This window comes from Phocoena sinus, chromosome 6, assembly GCF_008692025.1.
Source record: "Phocoena sinus isolate mPhoSin1 chromosome 6, mPhoSin1.pri, whole genome shotgun sequence".
Taxonomy (NCBI): domain Eukaryota; kingdom Metazoa; phylum Chordata; class Mammalia; order Artiodactyla; family Phocoenidae; genus Phocoena; species Phocoena sinus.
Genome location: NC_045768.1, coordinates 22,863,303 through 22,887,279, shown reverse-complemented (window position 1 = coordinate 22,887,279; position 23,977 = coordinate 22,863,303). Strand labels below are relative to the sequence as shown.

Below are 23,977 nucleotides of genomic sequence, written 5' to 3'. Positions count from 1 at the left end.
GTGGATACTCACCAGCTGGCCGTGTCCATCATTACAGCCAAGTCTGAGAATTCCTGATTATACTTAGAGTCAGTGGAGCTGCTGACACAAACAGTCATTAGCAGACGACCCTTTTGGAACAAACTATGCTTTAAAATGTAAACTGGGGGGGGGGGGGGCGCGCATTTTCCTTGTGTTGTCCAGAAAGAACTTTCTCCTGCCTGAGCCTGGATTAATCATGAGAGAGCTTGTCAACATTCCACTGGTACATATTCTTACTTTGGTTGCGTTCAGCGGGACTGAGAAACTTCCAAAAGGTTGGTTTGAGCAATCTTGTCTTCTCTTGCCTTATCATAGTTCTGAGGTGCATGCGTGTGTTCCGATCATGACTGATTCATATTATGGCATGCTTGGGTTTTACTTGGTGAAGTAGGGGTGCAGTATATGGAGAGGGAAAAAACTGTATAAATAAGCAATTGATTGATGGTCTCCATTCTACTGCTATCCCTCCTCTGCTTAAGTTCTGCAATAAAAAGTTCAGCCTTTCAGTGAACGTGGAGCCCTCACTTATGGGGAAACATTAGCAGGTAGACTGCAAGTTATCGAGGTCAGTTTGTTTATGTGTATGTCAAACTTCAGGGTGGTCTAAATGGATGATGAAAACCTTTTCACATCAGGTTTGCCGGGAATATAATCAACCGCACTCCCAGACATCCAGAGTGTTTTCTTCTGAACAAAAATCATTTCCATTTTCAGTTTCAGCTTTGCAAAACTCTTCATCAATATTTTAGTTCCTCCCACATTGGAATTAGAGAAAGACACACACAAGCGCCTATAAGATAAAAGCCTGAAGAACAATGGGTTCTCAATAACTTAGAGGCTGGAGCCATGATTTGGTTTGGCAAGAGACTGTGAAAGGTTTTTTTCAGAGCCTCTGGAATGTACCGGAAATAACACCACCTCAGGGGAAAGGAAAGCAACTTAAGAAACTGACAAACACCTGTTGCAGTAGCAAGAATGTCCACAGTTTCTGGCCAGCGTATTATGAAACTGAGACTAGGGTATTTCAAATCAGGAAGAAAGATAGGAAAATAGGTGACTTGTGAAGTGACTGGGGGCTTCATTGAAATCTTTTTACAAAGACACGAGAAAGCAGATTGAATGATACTACAGAGTTTTCAAATTAAATGTATTACAGTAGAGTAAAAAAGGTTCTGTGATTTATGACACACTCAAATGCATTATTTTCCCTTCATATTACTTTACCAAAGAACTGAACAGGTTTGTATTGTATAGATAAGTGAAGGTAATAAAATATATTGTATGTAGATGGGAAACATAGCTTAGATTTTGTGGTTCATTAGAATTTCTGGAACCACAAGGTCAAAATTCACATGCTAACAAGATACAGCTTTCTTCACAAACAGTCGGGTTTCATAGACTTATGTTGTTTTGTTGCTTTCTTTTTCTATTTTACATGAGTAGAACAATATCTTCAAATGTATTTAAATGTCTAATTGTCAACTAATACTTTAAGGTAGCTCCAGATAAAAGAGAATCTAGATCTTTCCAAATAGCTAATAATAGCCAGAAAGACTTACCATTGGCTTCAGATTATTTTAATACTTCCTGATCATACAACGGATGTCCGGAAAGGCAGCACCTGGACGTCTGGACTTATGGATTGTTATAAATTTATTTGTGCTATTCTAAACCATGAAGTTACATAAAAATGACACGGTTAAATACTAAAATTTACTGAAATCCAGTCTTACAAGGAGCAGGACAATTGATTTTCTGGTCCAAATTAGAATCTCGTGCACAAAGAAAAACCAAACCCAACCGCCTAATTTATATTCTAGAAAGATAAGATTTGTAGCTTCCAAACTTTACAGGTGAAGCACACTGTTTATTTTGAAAACTTCAAAAATGGTGGCATAAATGTAACAAAGCCAAAACCCTGACTTCTAAATAAAATAGCCAGATTGTTACCCCAACCTTGTTTATCTGTTCATAATTTATTTACTGCTTTAATTAGACTGTAAAATCAAAAAAATATTTTTGCCTAGCCTACTCAAAGGGAGTAGTTGAGTATTATTAAAAAATGTAAATTAATATGGGTTTAACATCAGCCTTAGCCAAAACACCAGGCCTGGAAGAGCAAACATTCATTAACTGCACTTACCAGTTCTGAGAATAAACATTATCATGAAAACACAATCCTTAAAATTTTAAATGTTGAAGTACATGGGATATATTGGTACAAAAAGACACATTAATATGTGATTATTTTAATACTATTGAAAGTAATGAAATTGTTCTACACAAAATATCTCTAGTTGTTTTCTCTATTCTTGGCAGAAGGCAATAATGGGAAGAGGCTTTCTAGATGGTATACCTTTTTCCTAAGTCCTTAGCATGAATGAATCAAGCGTCTGCAGCATAATATATCACAAAATAAACTGACACAATTAAAATACTGCAAGAGTATTCCATGGGTTCTTTTCCAACCATCGGCATAGGAGTTCCTCAATAAAATTAATAACCAACTTTGTAGAATTAATAGTGTATCGTTATAGTTTTAATTCAGTTGATATTCCTAATATTCAAAGACAAAGGGAAAAGTCACTGTGTTTCTGAATCATTTCAACTAGTAATACTTTCAGTCATGAGCTCAGTATCAAACCATAAGGCGGAAAATTTTATAAACTGTCATGTACGAAAATAGTCAACATTTCACTGAAGATTCGCCTTAACCACATTCATCAATAATATTGAACGCTTTATCAGGGAGTATTAAGTGTATAGTGGGATTTTCTGTAGGAGTATAGTAGTTCATGTAAGCAGCCCTGAAATTGTTAACATGCTACGCACAAAGAACTCCCGTCCAAATTCCAGTTTTAAAATCACCCCATCACTACCATACCTAGAAGTTCTTGAGTCTCAAGTGATTTAACTTAAGGTATATTTCAGTAACTTCTTCTTCTAAATCATATGTCTACAGGGATAGAATTCACAAATTCGACATACGACTAAGTCAGATCAGGCACAGCTGTCATTGAAATCCAGGACACCAAGTCCCGGATGAATGTTTTATACTAACGTATATTGAAAGAGTAACTCACTCCACGTTTGCAGAAACACAGTTGCTTTAAATATTATTGACCTTAAAGAACAGAAAAAGAGCAGAAATGGCAAGATTTCTACCATATTTCGAAAGGTGAAGTAGGCAACTTCTCAGTGAAATAGGACGTGAGATTATTGGGGGAAAGTGACAAGTAAGGGATGCCTAGAGGACCTCAAGGAAATGGTCCCATTCAGGAAGATGAGAGAAGTGGATCCGATAATGTAGAAGGACCATATGTCCATGCTGAGGACCCGCTGGGACTGGAGACTGCACGCCCATCATGGTCCTGATCTGCACTGTTGTTTCACTTTATCCAACAATACTTGATGAACATATGAGCAGTGAAGACAGCTGGTTGGATTAGTTCAAGATTGGTACTTTCCAGGGTCAGTGCAGCTAAAGGACTAGAGAGTAAGGGAGCTGAGATTATCTGGCAACATACCGTGTCGTCTAGGTCAAATAATGAAGAAAGTGAAACAAGGATGTTGCAGGTCTGGAAGAGAATGTTACAATCGAGTTCCTTTTCTAGTCCCCGATGCCTTTCTGTGTGTCTTTAGGGAAAGCACGGAGTCACTGTAAGCCTCAGTTTCCTCCTAAGATGAAGGACCTACCAGTGCTCAACTTAACAATGTTATGTACTGTGATAAGGACTGTCAATGATTGGTGGCGTGATCACTTCTGGGGAACAAGCACATTTTAGATGAGTCCCTATGAAATCATCTCTTAATCCCAAACGAATGCCCCCCAGGAGAGGTCATTTCAGAAATTCTAACAGGCTGACCCAGAATTCCTACCTGCCTGTCCCCAGTGTCATTCCTGAAGGCAAGGACCAACAGTGTGTTCTGTGACAAAGAATTAATGATACGGTATTAATAAGTGAGATAACAATAATTATTGAGATGATCAATGAACCTTACAAGTTCCAAAGACATCATAATAAAAAATAACTTATGTTTGATTACATCACCAGCAGAATAAATGTGTCAGTTTCTAAGATTTGCCAAATGATGAGCAATACTGAACATCCTCTTTCTTTGGGGGATTTGAAAAATTTCCGACACCAAAGTGTTTTGTCATACCGAAAAAACAATACTGTATTCATGATGTTAGAAAAGCATGAATGTGTTCCAAGTCTGAGCCCTAATTATACTAGAACAGAAAGGAGCAAATACACCTGACTTCTTTGTTTATTCAGACATTTGGTTATGTCCGTCAGCAGCTGGTCAATCAGAAGTTGGTATGTCAATGGCCATGTGCTAGAGCCCATAAAAGGGTAATATCATATCCTTCTCAGCAGCTAGTATTCAAGTTAAGTTACTCTTTGGGTCCAGAAAAGCATTGTGTTTATTTTCATGTATTTGTTGATCATGTGGTCCTTGGATTGAGGGAAGAAATAGTGTCCTAGTTTAAACAGGCCCTGGCTGAGATGAAAGCTGGATAGTAGAATGAAAGCAAACAGGAGACGGTCTGCTGAGTCAACAAATGTCATTAAATACAACTATGTGATTGTGCCAGTAAAAATCTGAAAGCAGATTTGTTTGGGTAATTTGGAATATGGGCAAAGTGGACTTAACTGACTATACTCTGCCTATAGGTATTGATATTGATATTGGTGTCAATCATGTTTTTCCCCTTTCTGTAACTAGTACCACACTGAAGACATGGTATAGCTTAGAGTTAAAAGATAGGTACTTTAAATCAAACTTAACTTTGAAGTTCAGTTCTATCACTTCCTGCTTTGGTTTTGTTTAGACAAGTTGTGGAACAATTCGTCGCCTTCATTCCTCATCTGCCAATGGGAATAATAAAAGTATCTGCCTTTACGTTTGTTGTGATACATAAATGAGAACATGAATGAAAAGTATAATGCATGGCTGATAGCAGGTTTTTAATCGGTTTTAGATGCTAAAATTATTAAAAACAGAATCAAATCTCACATGAAACTGTCATGCCACTGAACATTAAGGGAAGCTATTCTTAGTAAGAGCTCATGTATTTCTCCATGTCTAAGTTTATCAAGACATTCTAAGATTTACTTCTTTGATCTTAACTGATCTCAACAGAGTTTGTGTTGCCTCGTTGGAAAGATAATATCATGTCTGTTAACTCTGTCACTTCTGCATCTGCATGTTGAATGAGAAGAAACTAACGAATAAAGTTTGGAGTTTGGGGTAAAAATAATTCACAGCCATTAAGAATGATATTGAAAACACAAAATATACAAAAGTTTAAAAGAGAAAATCACCCACACTTCCAGGACTGTTAACATATTGATATATTTTCTTCCATTTTTTTCTACATATCCTAAAAAAAGATATCATAATAAGATTGTTTATGCAATTCTGCTCCCTGCCACTAAAGCATGAGCATATTTTATATCATCAATATCTTCAAAGTACCATTTGCAGTGACTGTGTAAATAGTATCCTGTTTAGATACAGTTGCTAATATATGTTGAACATTTGCCTCTCTGAGGAAAAAAAGGCCCTGATATGTTACATCTGTTGACTGCTGTAGTATAAATGCTCCAGTCACAGCCAGTTTCCAGGTACCAACAAACACTGAGTCGGGAGGAGATGTACAGTAGCACACCTACAATTTCTACAGACATTAGATGTAAATAACCACAAGAACATAGATAATAGTAAAATATAGAAAAATAATTAGAAAGTGATAAATGCTGAGTATTATTACTTTGTTTTTTTTTTTTCGGTATGCGGGCCTCTCACTGTTGTGGCCTCTCCCGTCGTGGAGCACAGGCTCCGCGGCCATGGCCAACGGGCCCAACCGCTCCGCGGCACGTGGGATCCTTCCGGACCGGGGCACGAACCCACGTCCCCTGCATCGGCAGGCGGACTCTCAACCACTGCGCCACCAGGGAAGCCCTATTACTTTGTTTTTAACACAATTTATCTAATCAAATTTATATAATTTAGTTTCTAATAATGGCTCTATTCCATTATCTTGTTAAATTTCCGAAAAATTAACACTTGACTCTTGCAAGCCAGTACAAGCCAACTCCAGTACACCACAGCTAGAAGACAAAGCTGTGTGCCTAAATCTTCTTCCACTTTCACACAATTAGTACAATTTAGTACAATTAATCCATTTTTGTGCAGTGAAATTCATCTATATGCCTTTCCATTTGGGGATTATTTCCTTGGGATAGACTCCTAGAAGTATTATTGGTAATTTGCAGGTAATACAGAAACCAGGAGAACAACTAGATAGTTCAGGTTTCTGTCTCTAAATTGTAGAAATCAAATAACACAGAGTGTTCCATATGGACCAAGGACAATGTTAAATGCATTATGTATATTCACTTACTTCATCCTCATGACAAGCCTATGCGGTGGTTTTATTATCTCCGTCTACAGCTGAAGATGCCAAGGCAACTAGTTAAGTGAGTGGGAAGTAAGTGATGGAGCAGGGATTTGAATTCAAGTCCTGTGCTAGAAACTCTTACCGTCTAGTTCCTCAACAGGCTTTCTTTTTAAACAATGAAAGCATTCAATACTATCAGTTAACCATCATTACTTGCATCCCATGACCTTACTATAATATTTTTTGTTTTTTAATCTCTCAATATCTATGTGATTATGCAACTGATTGCTTATTTCATTCATTAGTTGTTTAGAAAAATCTGCTTGCTTTCTTAAGAGACTGCCTTTCTCAAACTTTGTTATCAATTACAAATTTGCTTCTACTGCATTGGAAAATTAACCTTTCTGTGGCCTTCTGATTTATGTCCTATAATTTTTTATTACAAAGATAATATATATTAATTTTATTTTTTTTTAATATTATATAGTATTTTCCTGTAATACTTTGCTGTAAGGTATGGCAAAACAAAAATACAAAATTCCACACAATGCTCACAACTAGGAGGTAAATGATTATAACATTTTGCTGCTCATTCATTTTTCCACTCTCGTGTGTGTGTGTGTGTGTGTGTGTGTGTGTGTGTGTGTGTGTGTAATTTTCTTTAAAAATTTAGTAGCCTGTAACTTCATTGTAATATCTTCTGGTAATAGCAACTTTAGTTTGAATCTATATTTTTAAATAATTAAGCTTCATGATTGTTGTATCTTCCTGATGGATTGTTCCTTTTATCATTAAGTAGTATTTCTCTTCATTCTTTAGAGGCTTACTTATCACCTTATATTCCATTTTTTCTTATATTAGTACTACTTTATTGCTTTATCACTTTCTTTTGTTTACTTCGTATATATTTTCCATTCTCTTTATATCCAATGTTTCTGTTTTAATTTATTTAGGCATGTCTTTTGTGTTTTTTAATCCTGTATGATAGTGTCTGTCTTTCCATAGATCAGTTTATACCATGGGTGTTTACTGTGATTTCTGATATATTTGGCCATGTTTCTTCCACATTAATTTGTGTCTTCTGTTAACTATACCTTCTCTTGGCTTATTTATCCTTTTCTGCTTCTTCATCATTTTTTTTTAATTGATACAGTTCTAGTCTCTTTTTTCTTCTGCTACTCTGCAAGTTTTGGGTTTTAATCTATTATTTTAGTGGTAAGCATTAATGAAATTTTAACAATATATTTTCTCCCCATGTTTAGAGTTATTCAGTGTTTCTGTCATCTTCCTGCTTATGGTAAAGAACTTAGGATGTTTTAACAAATCTGCTGAACTTCTTCCCTAAACTTTCATCTTATAATTGTTTGTCTAGAATTCTAGTTCCATTTTTATAAACACAAAAATTATTGACTTTAAAAAATATATATTCCACAGTGTCTAAAATTGCAATTATATTTTACCACCATCTATGCTAACTACAGTTTCTCATCACTGGCCCCTTTCTTTTGGGTACAAGTTATTTCTCATGGAGTTTATATACTTTTAGTAACTGTTTCAGAGAAGGTCTCAGTGGTAAATACTCTCAGTATTTGTCTGTGTATTTACTTTGTCTTCATTTAAAAAAAAATGATTATCTAAGCTGGCTATAGAATTCCAGACTAACAGTTATTTGTTTCTCAGCCTTTTACAAATACTGGTCCATTGCCTTTTGGTATCAATTGTTGCCAAATAATATCAGGTTAGCCTAACTGGCATTCTTCTTAAGGTGATTGATCTTTTCTTTCTAGTAAGGTTTAAGATTTTCTTTATCTTAAATTTTCTACAGTTTTAATCCAGTGTATCTAAGGATGAATTTATTTTTCTTTATCTGGCTCGATGCTTAGTGGAAACTTTCAATGTGAATATTTCTGTTTTTTCACTTTTGAAAATGATCAGTAATTTATCCCTTTACATATTACTTCTGTGCCATTTCTTCTAGTTTATTTTTTTTGGAACTTCTATTAGAAGTTTATTAGTGCCTGTCTGTTTTTATGTCTCTTAACTATTCTTTAATACTTTTAATTTCTTTATTTCTTTGTACAGCATTCTGTATATGTTAATGGTCATTTTAGTGCAAAGTTGGGAAAAGGGGGGCCTTGCTGCCTAGATATAAAATATAAAAGACGTCATTTCACCTAAAAATTCTGCCTTCTTCTTTCACCTACTTTCTCTCAACCTTTTAAAAAATTTATGCCTTTTATAAAGGCCTCAGTAATAGAGTTTGGTTCATTTAAACAATACATTAGTCAGTGTGCTAGCCCTCCAGATAGAGAGACGTCTGAGACATGGTCCCTGACCCAAAGCTTAAGGATTTTATAACTGAGTGTGGGACAAAGACATAAATCATTCTAATAGCATCTGTGTGGCAAGTGCTATGAGTGACATATATAGGATGACCCAAGGTTAAAGAAAATGGCATTTGGTTCTATCTAGGAAGTCAGGGAGATTGCGAGGAGATGATGCTTAAACTGGACCTTAAGAAAAGAATAACACTTACGAAAGAGATATGGGCTAAGTGGACACTCCCAACCACCGTTTCCCTTACTCTCAGCCAATGAGTTTGCCACTGAGTTTAATGAAAAAATATGTTTCATTTAGATACGGGATGCTTTTTTTTTTTTTTTGGCTGTACGCGGGCCTCTCACTGTTGTGGCCTCTCCCGTCGCGGAGCACAGGCTCCGGACGCGCAGGCTCAGCGGCCATGGCTCACGGGCCCAGCCGCTCCACGGCATGTGGGATCCTCCCGGACCGGGGCACGAACCCGCGTCCCCTGCATCGGCAGGCGGACTCTCAACCACTGCGCCACCAGGGAAGCCCTGGATGCATTTTTTAATGACCAATGTGCCAGTTTTTTCCTCTTGTTTTATGGGGCTGTCACCCCCTACCCTGCATCTAACATATTGCTCACACTACTTACTTGGCTTTCCTAGGCACCTTGCATTTTAACTAAAATGACCATATAATTTACTGTCCAAACTCAGGTATTTTTGGAGTATGGGGGTACTATTAACAATTATGCCAGGATAGCAGGCATAACTGATTATTATAACTGATCATTTTATGTATCTATCCTACCTTATCATCTAGATTGTGGACTCTTACCAGGCAGAGATGTGCTTTACACATCTTTTTGCTTCTAGTCAACCCAGTGCCTGCTCCATGAAAAATCGTAAATAAATCTTTGATAAATAATAATAACAAAGCAGTGATGATGATAATTACTTTAAATCAGATTATACAATGGGGTAGATTTTCAGACTCACCCAAATACAGGTGCCGGCACTTTCTCACACCATCAAACCCTTGAGGTGACCAGGACCTCACCCCTTTGTTTTGGTGGGATTCACAGATTTGTAAATTGAAGTGGGGTGCATCCCTTTACCAACACATTCTCATCCTTCTTAACTTCTCTTTCCTCCCCAATTCTTCTAAGCCAGGTGACCCTCATTTCATGGAGGTGGGAGGAGAGAGGGACCATGTTTATGGCCTCTCTTCCTTTTGTCTTTCTTTTTGTCACACACACACACACACACACACACACACACACACACACACCAAGCAAAAACAAACAAACAAAACCCCCAGCTTTATTGAGATATAATTCACATACCAGTCTCTTTGGGTAAAGTATACGGTTCACAGAGCTGTGCATTCATCATCATCATCGATTTTAGAACATTCTTATTACACCTATTTGAAATCCTGCATTCCTTAGCCATAGATTACTCCCTAATCTCTCCACCCAATTCCTAGACAATCACTCATGTATTTTCTGTCTCTACAGATAATGACTATTCTGGATATTTTATATAAATGAAATTGTACAGTATGTCGTTCTTGTGACTGGCTTCTTTCACTTAGTTTATTGTTTCCAAGTCTCATCCATGTTGTAGCATGTATCAGTACTTTGTTTCTTCTTATTGTCAAATAATATTTCGTTGAATGGATATACCACATTTTGTTTATCCATTAATCTGTTGGCAGGCACTTGGGTTGCTCCATCTTTTGGCTACTATGAGTAATGTTGCTTTGAATGTGGGTGGACAAATATCTACCTGAGTCTCTGCTTTCAGTTCTTTTGGGCATATATCCAGAAGTGGAATTGCTGGATCATATATTAATTCTATGCTTATCTGAGGAACCACCATCCTGTTTTCCACAGTGGCTGTGCCATTTTATGTTCCCACCAACAATGCACAAAGGTTCTAATTTTTCCACATCCTTGCCAGTATTTGTTGTTATATTTCTTTTTTATTATAACCATTCTAGTGTGTGTAAACTAGTATCTTACTGAGGTTTTGGTTTGCACTTCCTTAATAGCTAATGATGTTGAGCATCTTTTTACATGCTTGTTGTCCATCCGTATACATTCTTTGGAGACAGGTCAGTTCAGATCCTTTGCTCATTTGTTGTTTGGGTTGTCTTTTTATTATTGGGTCTTTTTCTAATCTACTCATAATGCAGATGTGAATTCTTTATAAATCTGATGAATCTTCACCTTCAAAGCCTCTCATTTACAGGAGCCCCCTTCTAAGACCTCTGGTGGTTTCTAGCAATGTGTTCATATAAACATATGTTTTAACAAAATTTGGGGAAAATTGTTTTTCAACAGGAATTGTTAAGATTGCTTTCTCTTTTCACTTTGACTTCCCTTCAGTGACACTTCCCTTCAAGTTGATTGGTGTTAGGGAGGCAACAGACATTTTGTATTAATAATTTTATATATTTTTTCTTAAAAAGGACACCTAAATTATATAACTTTGGACTTCACAAAACCTGGATCTGCCTCTACCCATATATAATAAATCTAAGTCCGACTCTCCTGAGAGCCTTCTCTTTTGATCTCAAATGCCTACTTTAGAAGTAGCAACAAAATCCTCTGCACAAAATTTTTCCTTCCTTTTGGCAAATTTCTACTATGGGGAAATGTCATTCTCATTCAGGTATGTGGTGGCCTCTGACTACTTACAGAAGAGTTAGTAAGCAGTACTGTAGAATGCTCTCGTTTGATTTCTCCTCTCCTTTCAGCCCCTGTCATCACCACTCCTCTTGAAACAGTGGATGCCTTAGTTGAAGAAGTGGCTACTTTCATGTGTGCAGTGGAATCCTATCCTCAGCCTGAAATTTCCTGGACCAGAAATAAAATTCTCATTAAGTAAGTATTCTGCCTTTTTCCAGCAAGAATGCCCAAGGCTGCCTTGTGATTTATCTTTGTCATAAATGTAATCACAGCTCTGGCAGTACTAAAGTTCACCTTCTAGAATACGTAAAATGCAAATTTCCTCATTTTATAAATGTAAGATCTGAACTTCAGTGAGGTTGAGAGAATTGCCCAACATAAAGTGATTTAACTGATATGGGGAAGTCAGGGTTATTTCATGGATCCCAGGTTAGGACCTAGAAGAAGTTTCACAGTAATTAGGAAACACCATGATATCCTAATTCTGGGGGTACATGTTCCAGGACACTCTGGGGAGTTAATAGGGACTAGCCTCATTTCCTGTACTTCTAATATCTCAATCAAGTGATGCATGTGGTCTAGGAATCTGACCTCTAGGTGACCATGACTTTTTCTTTTGAAAGTCAGAAAGGACTCTTGATGTATATAGTGAGGTAGCCTCTCAAACAGATAAAATTTCTACTTGGCACATAAAGGTGAGGCTATCCTTTCCCCATTACAATAGCTATCTGATCAAAAATACTCTAAAAATCTGTAACAAATATAACCACTGGCTTTCTAGCAGGCCACATAGCTTGCCTTAGGACTAGAGCATTTAACTCCTCCGCAAACTTGAACTTGAACTCCACATCCATTAACTTGGATGGGGAAAAATTACATCTTTGTTTTCACTAAGCTCCAATTGAAATTTATCATTTCCTTCTACTATATATGTTGTAATGTGGGAAACTATCCTGGGCTGCAGAAGCCTTCAAGTACTCTACCAGGCAAGCTATCCCAGAAGTCCTGGAATAGGAAGGCTCACAGACCAAATTAAGATGCCTGAAATACAGTTTATTAAATAAATTTAAAATACATAGATAGAGAAAGGAATGGAAACTACCAGAGGGTTTCTATAGGTGTGCGCTCTGTTCGCGATGTTTCTGTTTGGCTGAACGCTTCCCTAAGCCGTGTGGCTGACAGGGTCTTGGTGCTCTGGCCTGTTGTGCTGAGTTCAGGACATTGGACCACCAGAGACCTCCAGGCCCCATGTAATATCAATTGGCGAGAGGTATCCCAGAGATCTCTGTCCCAATGCTAAGACCCAGCTCCACCCAATGGCCAGCAAGCTCCAGTCTGGATACCCCATGCCACACAACTAGCAAGACAGGAACACAAGCACACCCATTAGCAGGGAGGCTGCCTAAAATCACACTAAGTTAACGACACCCCAAAACACACCACTGGACACAGCTCTGCCCAACAGAAAGACAAGATAGAGCCCCATCCACCAGAACACAGGAACCAGTCCCCTCCACCAGGAAGCCTACACAAGTCACTGAACCTTACCGACTGGGGGCAGACACCAAAAGCAATGGGAGCTACGAAACTGCAGCCTGTGAAAAGGAAGCCCCAAACACAGTAAGTTAAGCAAAAAGAGAAGACAGAGAAATATGCAGCAGATGAAGGAGCAAGGTAGAAACCCACCAGACCAAACGAATGAAGAGGAAATAGGCAGTCTGCCTGAAAAAGAATTCAGAGTAATGATAGTAAAGATGATCCAAAATCTTGGAAATAGAATGGAGAAAATACAAGAAACATTTAACAAGGAACTAGAAGTACTAAAGAGCAAACAAACAGTGATGAACAACACAATAAATGAAATTAAAAATTCTCTAGAAGGAATCAATAGCAGAATAACTGAGGCAGAAGAACGGATAAGTGACCTGGAAGATAAAATAGTGGAAATAACTACTGCAGAGCAAAATTTTAAAAAATGAATAAAAAGAACTGAGGACAGTCTCAGAGACCTCTGGGACAACATTAAATGCTCCAACATTCAAATGATAGGGTCCCAGAAGAAGAAGAGAAAAAGAAAGGGTCTGAGAAAATATTTTAAGAGATTATAGTTGAAAACTTCCCTAACATGGGAAAGGAAATAGTCAAGTCCAGGAAGCACAGAGAGTCCCATACAGGGTAAATCCAAGGAGAAACATGCCAACACACATATTAATCAAACTATCAAAAATTAAATACAAAGAAAAAATATTAAAAGCAGCAAGGGAAAAGCAACAAATAACATAAAGGGAATATGCATAACATTAACAGCTGACCTTTCAGCAGAAACTCTGCAATCCAGAAGGGAGTGGCAGGACATATTTAAAGTGATGACAGGGAAAAACCTACAACCAAGATTACTCTACCCAGCAAGGATCTCATTCAGATTCAACGGAGAAATTAAAACCTTTACAGACAAGTAAAAGCTAAGAGAATTCAGCACCAGCAAACCAACTTTACAGCACATGCTAAAGGAACTTCTCTAGGCAGGAAACACCAGAGAAGGAAAAGGCCTAGAAAAACAAACCCAAAACAGTTAAGAAAATGGTAATAGGAACATATATATTGATAATTACCTTAAATATAAATGGATTAAATGCTCCAACCAAAAGACAAAGACTGGCTGAATGGATACAAAAACAAGACCCATTATGTGCTGTCTACAAGAGACCCACTACAGACCTAGGGACACATACAGACTGAAAGTGAGGGGATGGAAAAAGATATTCCATGCAAATGCCAATCAAAAGAAAGCTGGAGTAGCAATTCTCATATCAGACAATATAGACTTTAAAACCAACACTTTTACAAGAGAAAAGAAGGACACTACAGAATGATCAAGGGATCAATCCAAGAAGAAGATATAACAATGGTAAATATTTAGGCACCCAACGTAGGAGCACCTCAATACATAAGGCTAATGCTAACAGCCATAAAAGGGGAAATCAACAGTAACACAATCATAGTAGGGGACTTTAACACCCCACTTTCACCAACGGACAGATCATCCAAAATGAAAATAAATAAGGAAACACAAGCTTTAAATGACACATTAAATAAGAGGGACTTAATTGATTTTTATAGGACATTCCATCCAAAAACAACAGAATAGACTTTCTTCTCAAGTGCTCATGGAACATTCTCCAGGATAGACCATATCTTGGGTCACAAATCAAGCCTTGGTAAATTTAAGAAAATAGAAATCCTATCAAGCACCTTTTCTGACCACAATGCTATGAGAATAGATATCAATTACAGGAAAAAAGTCTGTAAAAAATACAAACACATAGAGGCTAAACAATACACTACTTAATAACCAAGAGATCACTGAAGAAATCAAAGAGGAAATCAAAAAATACCTAGAAACAAATGACAATGAAAACATGACAATCCAAAACCTACGGGATGCAGCAAAAGCAGTTCTAAGAGGGAAGTTTATAGCAATACAATCCTACCTCAAGAAACTAGAAACATCTCAAATAAACAACCTCACCTTACACCTAAAGCAATTAGAGAAAGAAGAACAAAAAATCCCCAAAGTTAACAGAAGGAAAGAAATCATAAAGATCAAATCAGAAATAAATGAAAAAGAAATGAAGGAAACAACAGCAAAGATCAATAAAACTAAAAGCTGGTTCTTTGAAAAGATAAACAAAATTGATAAGCCACTAGCCAGATTCATCAAGAAAAAAAAGGGAGAAGACTCAAATCAACACAATTAGAAATGAAAAAGGAGAAGTAACAACTGACACTGCAGAAATACAAAGGATCATGAGAGATTACTACAAGCAACTATATGCCAATAAAATGGAAAACCTAGAAGAAATGGACAAATTCTTAGCAAAGCACAACCTTCCAATACTGAACCAGGAAGAAACAGAAAATATAAACAGACCAATCACAAGCACTGAAATTGAAACTGTGATTACAAATCTTCCAACACACAAAAGCCCAGGACCAGATGGCTTCAGAGGCGAATTCTATCAAACATTTAGAGAAGAGCTAACACCTATCCTTCTCAAACTATTCCAAAATATAGCAGAGGGAGGAACACTCCCAAACTCATTCTAAGAGGCCACCCTCACCCTAATACCAAAACCAGACAAAGATGTCACGAAAAAAGAAAACTACAGGCCAATATCACTGATGAACATAGATGCAAAAATCCTCAACAAATACTAGCAAACAGAATCCAACATCACATTAAAAGGATCATACACCATGATCAAGTGGGGTTTATCCCAGGAATGCAAGGATTCTTCAATATATGCAAATCAAGCAATGTGATACACCATATTAACAAACTGAAGAATAAAAACCATATGATCATCTCAACAGATGCATAAGAAGCTTTTGACAAAACTCAACACCCATTTATGATAAAACACCCTCCAGAACGTAGGCATAGAGGGAACTTACCTCAACGTAATAAAGGCCATATATGACAAGCCCACAGCCAACATCATTCTCAGTGGTGAAAAACTGAAACCATTTCCTCTAAGATCAGGAACAAGACAAGGTTGCCCACTCTCACCACTGTTATTCAACATAGTTTTGGAAATTTTAGCTACAGCAATCAGAAGAAAAAGAAATAAAAGGAATCCACATCGGAAAAGAAGTAGAGCTGTCACTGTTTACAGATGACATGATACTATACAGAGAGAATCCTAAAGATGCTACCAGAAAACTACTAGAGCTAATCAATGAATTTGGTAAAGTAGCAGGATACAAAATTAATGCACAGAAATCCCTTGCATTCCTATACACTAATGATGAAAATATGAAAGAGAAATTAAAGAAACACTCCCATTTACCACTGCAGCAAAAAGAATAAAATACCTAGGAACAAACCTACCCAAGGAGACAAAAGACCTGTACGCAGAAAACTATAAAACACTGATGAAAGAAATTAAAGATGATACAAACAGATGGAGAGATATACCATGTTCTTGGATTGGAGGAATCAGCATTGGGTACCCAATCAGCATTTTGCTACCCAAAGCAATCTACAGATCCAATGCAATCTCTGTCAAACTACCAATGGCATTTTTCACAGAACTGGAACAAAAAATTTCACAATTTGTATGGAAACACAAAAGACCCCGAATAGCCAAAGCAATCTTGAGGAAGAAAAATGGAGCTGGAGGAATCAGGCTCCTGACTTCAGACTATACTACAGAGCTACAGTAATCAAGACAGTATGGTACTGGCACAAAAACAGAAATATAGATCAATGGAACAGGATAGAAAGCCCAGAGATAAACCCATGCACATATGATCACCTTATCTTTGATAAAGGAGGCAAGAATATACAGTGGAGAAAAGACAGCTTCTTCAATAAGGGGTGCTGGGAAAACTGGACAGCTGCATGTAAAAGAATGAAATTAGAACACTCCCTAACACCATGCACAAAAATAAACTCAAAATGGATTGAAGACCTAAATGTAAGGCCAGACACTATCAAACTCTTAGAGGGAAACAGGAAGAACACTCTTTGACATAAATCACAGCAAGAACATTTTTACCCACCTCCTTGAGAAATGGAAATAAAAACAAAAATAAACAAATGGGACCTAATGAAACTTAAAAGCTTTTGCACAGCAAAGGAAACCATAAACAAGACCAAAAGACAACCTTCAGAATGGTAGAAAATATCTGCAAATGAAGCAACTGACAAAGGATTAATCTCCAAAATATACAAGCAGCTCATGCAACTCAGTATCAATAAAACAAAAAACCCTATCCAAAAATGGGCAGAAGACCTAAATAGACATTTCTCCAAAGAAGATATACAGATTGCCAACAAACACAAGAAAGAATGCTTAACATCACTAATCATTAGAGAAATGCAAACCAAAACTACAGTGAGGGGCTTCCCTGGTGGCACAGTGGTTGAGAGTCCGCCTGCTGATGCAGGGGACATGGGTTCGTGCCCCAGTCTGGGAAGATCCCACATGCCGCGGAGCGGCTAGGCCCGTGAGCCATGGCCACTAAGCCTGCGCGTCCGGAGCCTGTGCTCCGCAACGGGAGAGGCCACAAGAGTGAGAGGCCCGCATACCGCAAAAAAACAAAAAACAAAAAACTACAGTGAGGTATCACCTCACACTAGTCAGAATGGCCATCATCAAAAAATCTACAAACAACAAATTCTGGGGAGGGTGTGGAGAAAAGGCAACCCTCTTGCACTGTTGGTGGGAATGTAAATTGATACAGACACTATGGAGAACAGTATGGAGGTTCCTTATAAAACTAAAAATAGAACTACCATATGACCCAGCAATCCCACTTCTGGGTATATACCCTGAGAAAACCATAATTCAGAAAGAGTCATGTACCACAACGTTCATTGCAGCACTATTTACAATAGCCAGGACATGGAAGCAACCTAGGTGTCCATCGACAGATGAATGGATAAAGAAGATGTGGCACATATATACAATGGAATATTACTCAGCCATAAAAAGAAATGAAATTGAGTTATTTGTAGTGAGGTGGATGGACCTAGCGTCTGTCATACAGAGTGAAGTAAGTCAGAAAGAGAAAAACAAATACCATATGCTAACATATATATATGGAATCTAAAAAAAAAAGAAAAATGGTTCTGATGAACCTAGGGAAAGGACAGGAATAAAGACACAGATGTAGGAATGGACTTGAGGACACAGGGAGGGGGAAGGGTAAGCTGGGATGAAGTGAGAGAGTAGTATTGACATATATACACTACCAAATGTAAAATAGGTAGCTAGTGGGAAGCAACTGCATAGCACAGGGAGATCAGCTCGCTGCTTTGTGACCACCTCGAGGGGTGGGATAGGGAGGGTGGGAAGGAGATGCAAGAGGGAGGGGATATGGGGATATATGTATATATATAGCTGATTCACTTTGTTATACAGCAGAAACTAACAAAACATTGGAATGCAGTTTTACTCCAATAAAGATCTTAATAAAATACATAGATAGAAAGAAGGGGAAAGAAATAGGGCAAGTTAATATACTTAGGAATCTTGGTTTACTTAATGTTTATATGTCCAGTCTCTCCTCCCTGTGCCTCAGATGTCCCCACTGTGGTGTTCTTACAAGAAACAGAGTTGAGGTTGAGTAAGGGCCCACAGGTGGAGGGTTCCTGAAGCCAATGATATATATTTGCCCTGTTGGAGGGATGCAGGGATAAATATACCTGGCCGGAGCTTGCCAATTAGCCTGCTCAACAGCCATGGATTTTAACTGTGTTTCCTGGATACAGCTCTGGGGACCATAATGGGGCCATACTGCAGATCACCAGTGGGTGGTTGTTTTCAAGGTGACAAAGTTGTCAGTCTAGAGGTGGCAGAATTATGAACTTGTCTTTCCATCTCTTCCTACCATAAATAATGCTCTTCTTTGTTCCATCATATTTTTAATTTATTCCATCTGTGTTTAGTAGGTTGCAATTTTATTTACTACCTATTTCAACACAATTTATCAATTCTGCCTATATTTCATAAGTCAGTAGCTTACTTTTTATCTCTACTTACAAGTCATTTTACCAATATCTCATAAGTTACTAGCTTTACAATTTATATGCTTAACACTTTTTATGAGTTTTATCCATCTTATGTCTTTGTCTTCTATAATAAACTTGACTTCCTAAACAATATAGGAAAACGTCATTTAATATACATCATGAATAACAGTGATAATAAAGTACCTGTGATACTATTATGGTAGAAGTTATAAATAGTTTTATATTACAACATGATGTAATATATTATTGTTGCTTATACACTGAGATATTATTTATATTCTTCTCTACTTTGAAATTATAATAGTTGTTAGATAGCATTCAGTATTCAAAAGTCAATATTCAAAGACTACTCTCCCCATCATCGTCTTTTAACTTGTCCAAGAAGGAAGTTTGTTGCCTACGTTGTCAACTAGCTTTGAAAAATATTGCCCTATAATCCTCTCATGTGTTTATCTACCAATATTGTAAGTAGGTGAAGAAATAGACAACCAATGAGTTTTTTTGAAATCATGCAAAGAAAATCAACATTATAAGTCTGGTTCAGGAAACCATAAATATTCTAACTTGGCTTATAATACTATGAATAAAATTACTTTTAATAAATTTAAATCTTCCCTTTATTGTATGGCAAAAAATATGTTACAAATAAATAAGAAATAAATGGAGCAACAGGTTCAGATAGTTGTTAGTCAAAGGATATGTGAAATAGGAAGAAATTATGTTTTGAAAATACAATTGAGTGCTTCTTGAGGAATAATGAATAACTTTACACAGGAGATACTTGACAAGCACTACCTCAGCCAGGTGATAAAGGTCAATATCAATAGTGAGAAATTATATTGATAGTAGTACCCTTGTTATGATGTGATGAAATGGCACTCTACCTGTGGTCTTCCTCCCAAAAGCCATAAACCCAACTTAATCATGATAAAAGCATATGACAAATTCCAATAGAGGAGCATCCTACAAAATATTTGATCAGTACTCTTCAAAACTGTCAAGTCATCAAAAGCAAGGAAAGTCATAGAAAATGTCAAAGCTAGAAGGAGCCTAAGGAAATGAGACAAATAAATTAAATGTAGTATCCTGGAAGAGATTATGCAACAGAAAAAGACATTAGGTAAAAACAAAACAAATCTGAATAAACTATGACTTTAGTTAATAATGTATCAATGGTGATTCATTACCTGTAACAAATGTACCATACTTACCTAAGATGTGGGAAACTGGATGTAGGGGGTATATGTGAATTCTCTATACTACCTTTCCAATTTTTCTATAAATCTAAAACAGTTCTGAAAAATTTCTCTTCGACATAAATCATAGCAATATATTTTTGAATCTGTCTCCTAAGGCAAAAGAAATAAAAGCAAAAATAAACAAAGAGGACCTAATTAAACTTGAAAGCTTTTGCACAGCAAGGGAAAACACAGCAAGGGAAAACCCAATTAAAAAATGGGCAAAAGGTCTGAATAGACATCCTTCCAAAGAAGACATGCAGATGGCCAACAGGCACACAAAAAATGCTCAACATCACTAATTATCAGAAAAAACAACAATAAGACATCACCTCTCACCAGTCAGCTATCATAAGTCTACAAATAACAAATGTTGGAGAGGATGTGCAGAAAATGAAACACTTGTACATTACTGGTGGGAATGTAAGTGCTGTGGCCTCTATGTAAAACAGTATGGAGGCTCCTCAAAAAGCTAAAAATAAAGTATTATATGATCCAGCAATTCCACTCTGGGGTATATATCCAGAAAAAATGACAATACTAATTTGAAAAGATATATGCACCCCAAATTCATAGCAGTACTATTTACAATAGCCTAGATATGGGAGCAACCCATGTGTCCATAACAGATGAATGGGTAAAGAAGATGTGGTATATATTTAGAATGGAATCTTAGCCATAAAAAAGAATGAAATTCTCCCATTTGCAGCAGCACATATGGACTTAGAGAATATTATGCTTAGTGAAATAAGTCAGATGGAGAACAACAAATACTGTATGATACCACCTACATATGGAATCTAAAAATTAATACAAACGAATGTATATGCAAAACAGAAACAGATTCACATAGAAAACAAACTAGTGGTTACCAAAGGGGAGAGGGATGGGGGAGGGGCAAATTAGGCATATGGGATTAAGAGATACGTACTATTATGTAGAAAATAGATGAGCAACAAGGTTATATTGTACAGCACAGGGAATCATAGCCATTATCTTGTAATAACTTTTAATGGAGTATAATCTGTAAAAATACTGAATCACTATGCTGTGTACACCTGAAACTAATATAATATTGTAAATCAAGTATACTTCGATAAAAAAGAACAATTTATATTTTGAAAATTATAAATACTTGTGTCCCTCACAATCTAAAAGCAACTTATGTACTTGAATTAAGCAGCAGTGATACAACAGATTATAAATCTTGGAAGTTTATATTTCACAGAGTGGCTGGACTCTTGGTCCACAAGCACATCTGTAAGATATTCCAATATTCATATTTTCCATGAAAACTTATACTTAGCAAAAAACAAAGCAAAAATTACATGAGAGTGAATATCATGGCTATCCTCAGTTATTTGATGTGATTTAATGAACTACCCAGTGATTATATTATCCTTAGTCACATTAGACCAAAAATTACTCTATCCCTTTTTTCCTCTTTAAGATCAGTGTGTGATGGGAGCCACCCATTGAATTAGAAAAATCAAAATTCCATTCCCTTTACAGGTTTTGTTTTCACGTCGTGTTAGTTTTTCCCATTTCTACTGTAACAAATTACCGCACACTTCGTGGCTTGAAACAACACAAATTTATTATCTCCCAGTTTCGGAGTTCAGAAGTCTGAAATAGGGCTCTTTGGGCGAAAATCCAGGTGTTGGCGGGGCTGCATGCTTTCTGGAGGCTCCAGAGGAAAGTCTGATTTCTTGCCTTCCCTAGCTTCTCGGAGCTGCCTGTGCTTCTTGGCCCCTTCCTGCATTTTCAAAGCCAGCAGCTGTGTCACTCCATACTCTGCCTCCACCGTCACCACTCATCCTCTGATCCTCCTGCTTCCCTCTTCCATCTTTTAAGGACCCTAATGATTACATTGGGTCCCTCTGGATAATCCAGGATACTCTATTTTAAGATCCTTGACATCTGCAAAATCCCTTTTGCCATGTAAGGTAACATATTCACAGGTTCTGGGGATTCAGACATGGATCTTTGCTGGGGGTGGGGTGCTTTACTCTGCCTAATATACGGATTTAGCGTAAAGGATATTTGGTCATAAAACTCACTTTTAGGTTGACGCTTCCTCTCAAATCTCTTTCTTTTGTCCTAATTCCCTTCTCAACATTCACGTTGCACGTCATTTAGTGAGATAATATATATAAAACCTGTATTTCTACAGTTTGAACCTTTTTTGCTTCCTTATGTATCCCAGGGAACTAGAACTGTGCCTGGCACTTGTTAGGCACTCAACAAACATTTGATTAATGAATGAACAAATAGTTAAGTGGTAGTTACTTCTATAAATATTTAACTCTTTCTTTTTTTTCCATTTTTTAAAATGGAGGTATAGTTGATTTACAATGTATTAGTTTCAGGTGTATAGCAAAGAGATTCGGTTCATATATACATACACACACACACACACACACACACACACACACACACACACACACACATGCTCTTTTTCAGATTCTTTTCCCTTATAGGTTATTACAAGATATTGAATATATTTCCCTGTGCTATACAGCAGGTCCTTGCTGTTTATCTGTTTTATATACAGTAGTGAGTCACTGTTTATCCCTTTCTGCTAGTCGCACTTATGTGTGTGTGTGTGTGTGTTTTCATTATCTAGCTGCTACTTCCCAGTAAATATGGGGCAGAACTCATATCTTGGGTAATGATATACACTTTCCTAAATAAATGATTTTATGTTTGGTCTCATCAACAGACATCACCTTTTGAAGTTATTTTTGAAGGACTCGACACTGCTCTGATTATTGGAGCCTAGGAAAGATTAGAATGTAATGTTAGCTTTCAATTCCCAAATAAGCTTATTCTGTTATTCAGAACTCAATCGAATTTCCTCTTACCTTTATTCTACTTCCTCCATTGGTAAGCCATCTGTGTGATCATTTAATCATAGCCAAAACATCACAGATGGGGCCCTAACCTGCCATAATGCTCTGCGACCCACAGGCTCTTTGACACCCGGTACAGCATTCGGGAGAACGGTCAGCTCTTCACCATCCTGAGCGTGGAAGACAGCGATGACGGCATTTACTGCTGCATAGCCAACAATGGCGTGGGAGGAGCTGCCGAGAGCTGTGGAGCTCTGCAAGTGAAGATGAGTGAGTAGGAAAGAGAATCATCCACTGATTTCAAAGCTGACTTGGTACATTTTGAAGCAGGTAGTAAATAGAGCCTCCCGCATACCTGTATGTTCAGGCAGCCAGACAAGTTCAAGTTCAAATCACAACCTTGAGACAGTCCCACACCTCTTATTCCTGCCATCAACCACCATCCTACAGGCAAGCCTCATTGTTTTCTACCGTCTCCCATTTTCATGCCTTTATATGTCTCTTTATTTGCGCCACCCTGACATCTTTCACCAGGAGCTTCCCTTTAGAATCTTTACCCCATACCTTCAAAACAGTTTCATGACAACCAAACACCCTTTTAATCTAAAACCTCTTTGCAGACACTTCTTCTAACCTTTTGCCTTGTTTCAAACTTGATTTTCTTGAGCGACTTTTCAAACTTGAGTGACTTTTCTGCTTAAAGGGAGGCTATTTCGTCCCCACTTCATGTCAACAAGGTTAGCATGTACTGATGTTTCACTGTGGCTTTTAAACCATTATATTTTGTATTCCTGGGCAAAACCTTCCCTCTCATGAGGGCTTTTGCCATTTTGACATTCTCTCTAACTCTATCCATCAAGTCAGCTACTCACTTCTAGGTCCTCTCCCATATTTCTCAAAGATTTTGATTCCAGATTT

At 37.3% G+C, this 23,977-nt stretch overlaps 1 protein-coding gene across 5 annotated transcripts in view; it reads left to right on the top strand.

The window, feature by feature from the left end:
* Positions 1 to 217: 217 nt before the first annotated feature.
* The window catches only part of MUSK (muscle associated receptor tyrosine kinase), a 91,111-nt gene continuing 67,351 nt past the window's right edge, over positions 218 to 23,977 (top strand). For all 5 annotated transcript variants that reach the window (XM_032635609.1, XM_032635607.1, XM_032635606.1 and 2 more), the window contains exons 1-3: positions 218 to 296; positions 11,498 to 11,624; positions 23,178 to 23,329. In XM_032635609.1, coding sequence (XP_032491500.1) covers positions 218 to 296; positions 11,498 to 11,624; positions 23,178 to 23,329 — 358 coding nt within the window. The remainder of the gene's footprint in view (positions 297 to 11,497; positions 11,625 to 23,177; positions 23,330 to 23,977) is intronic.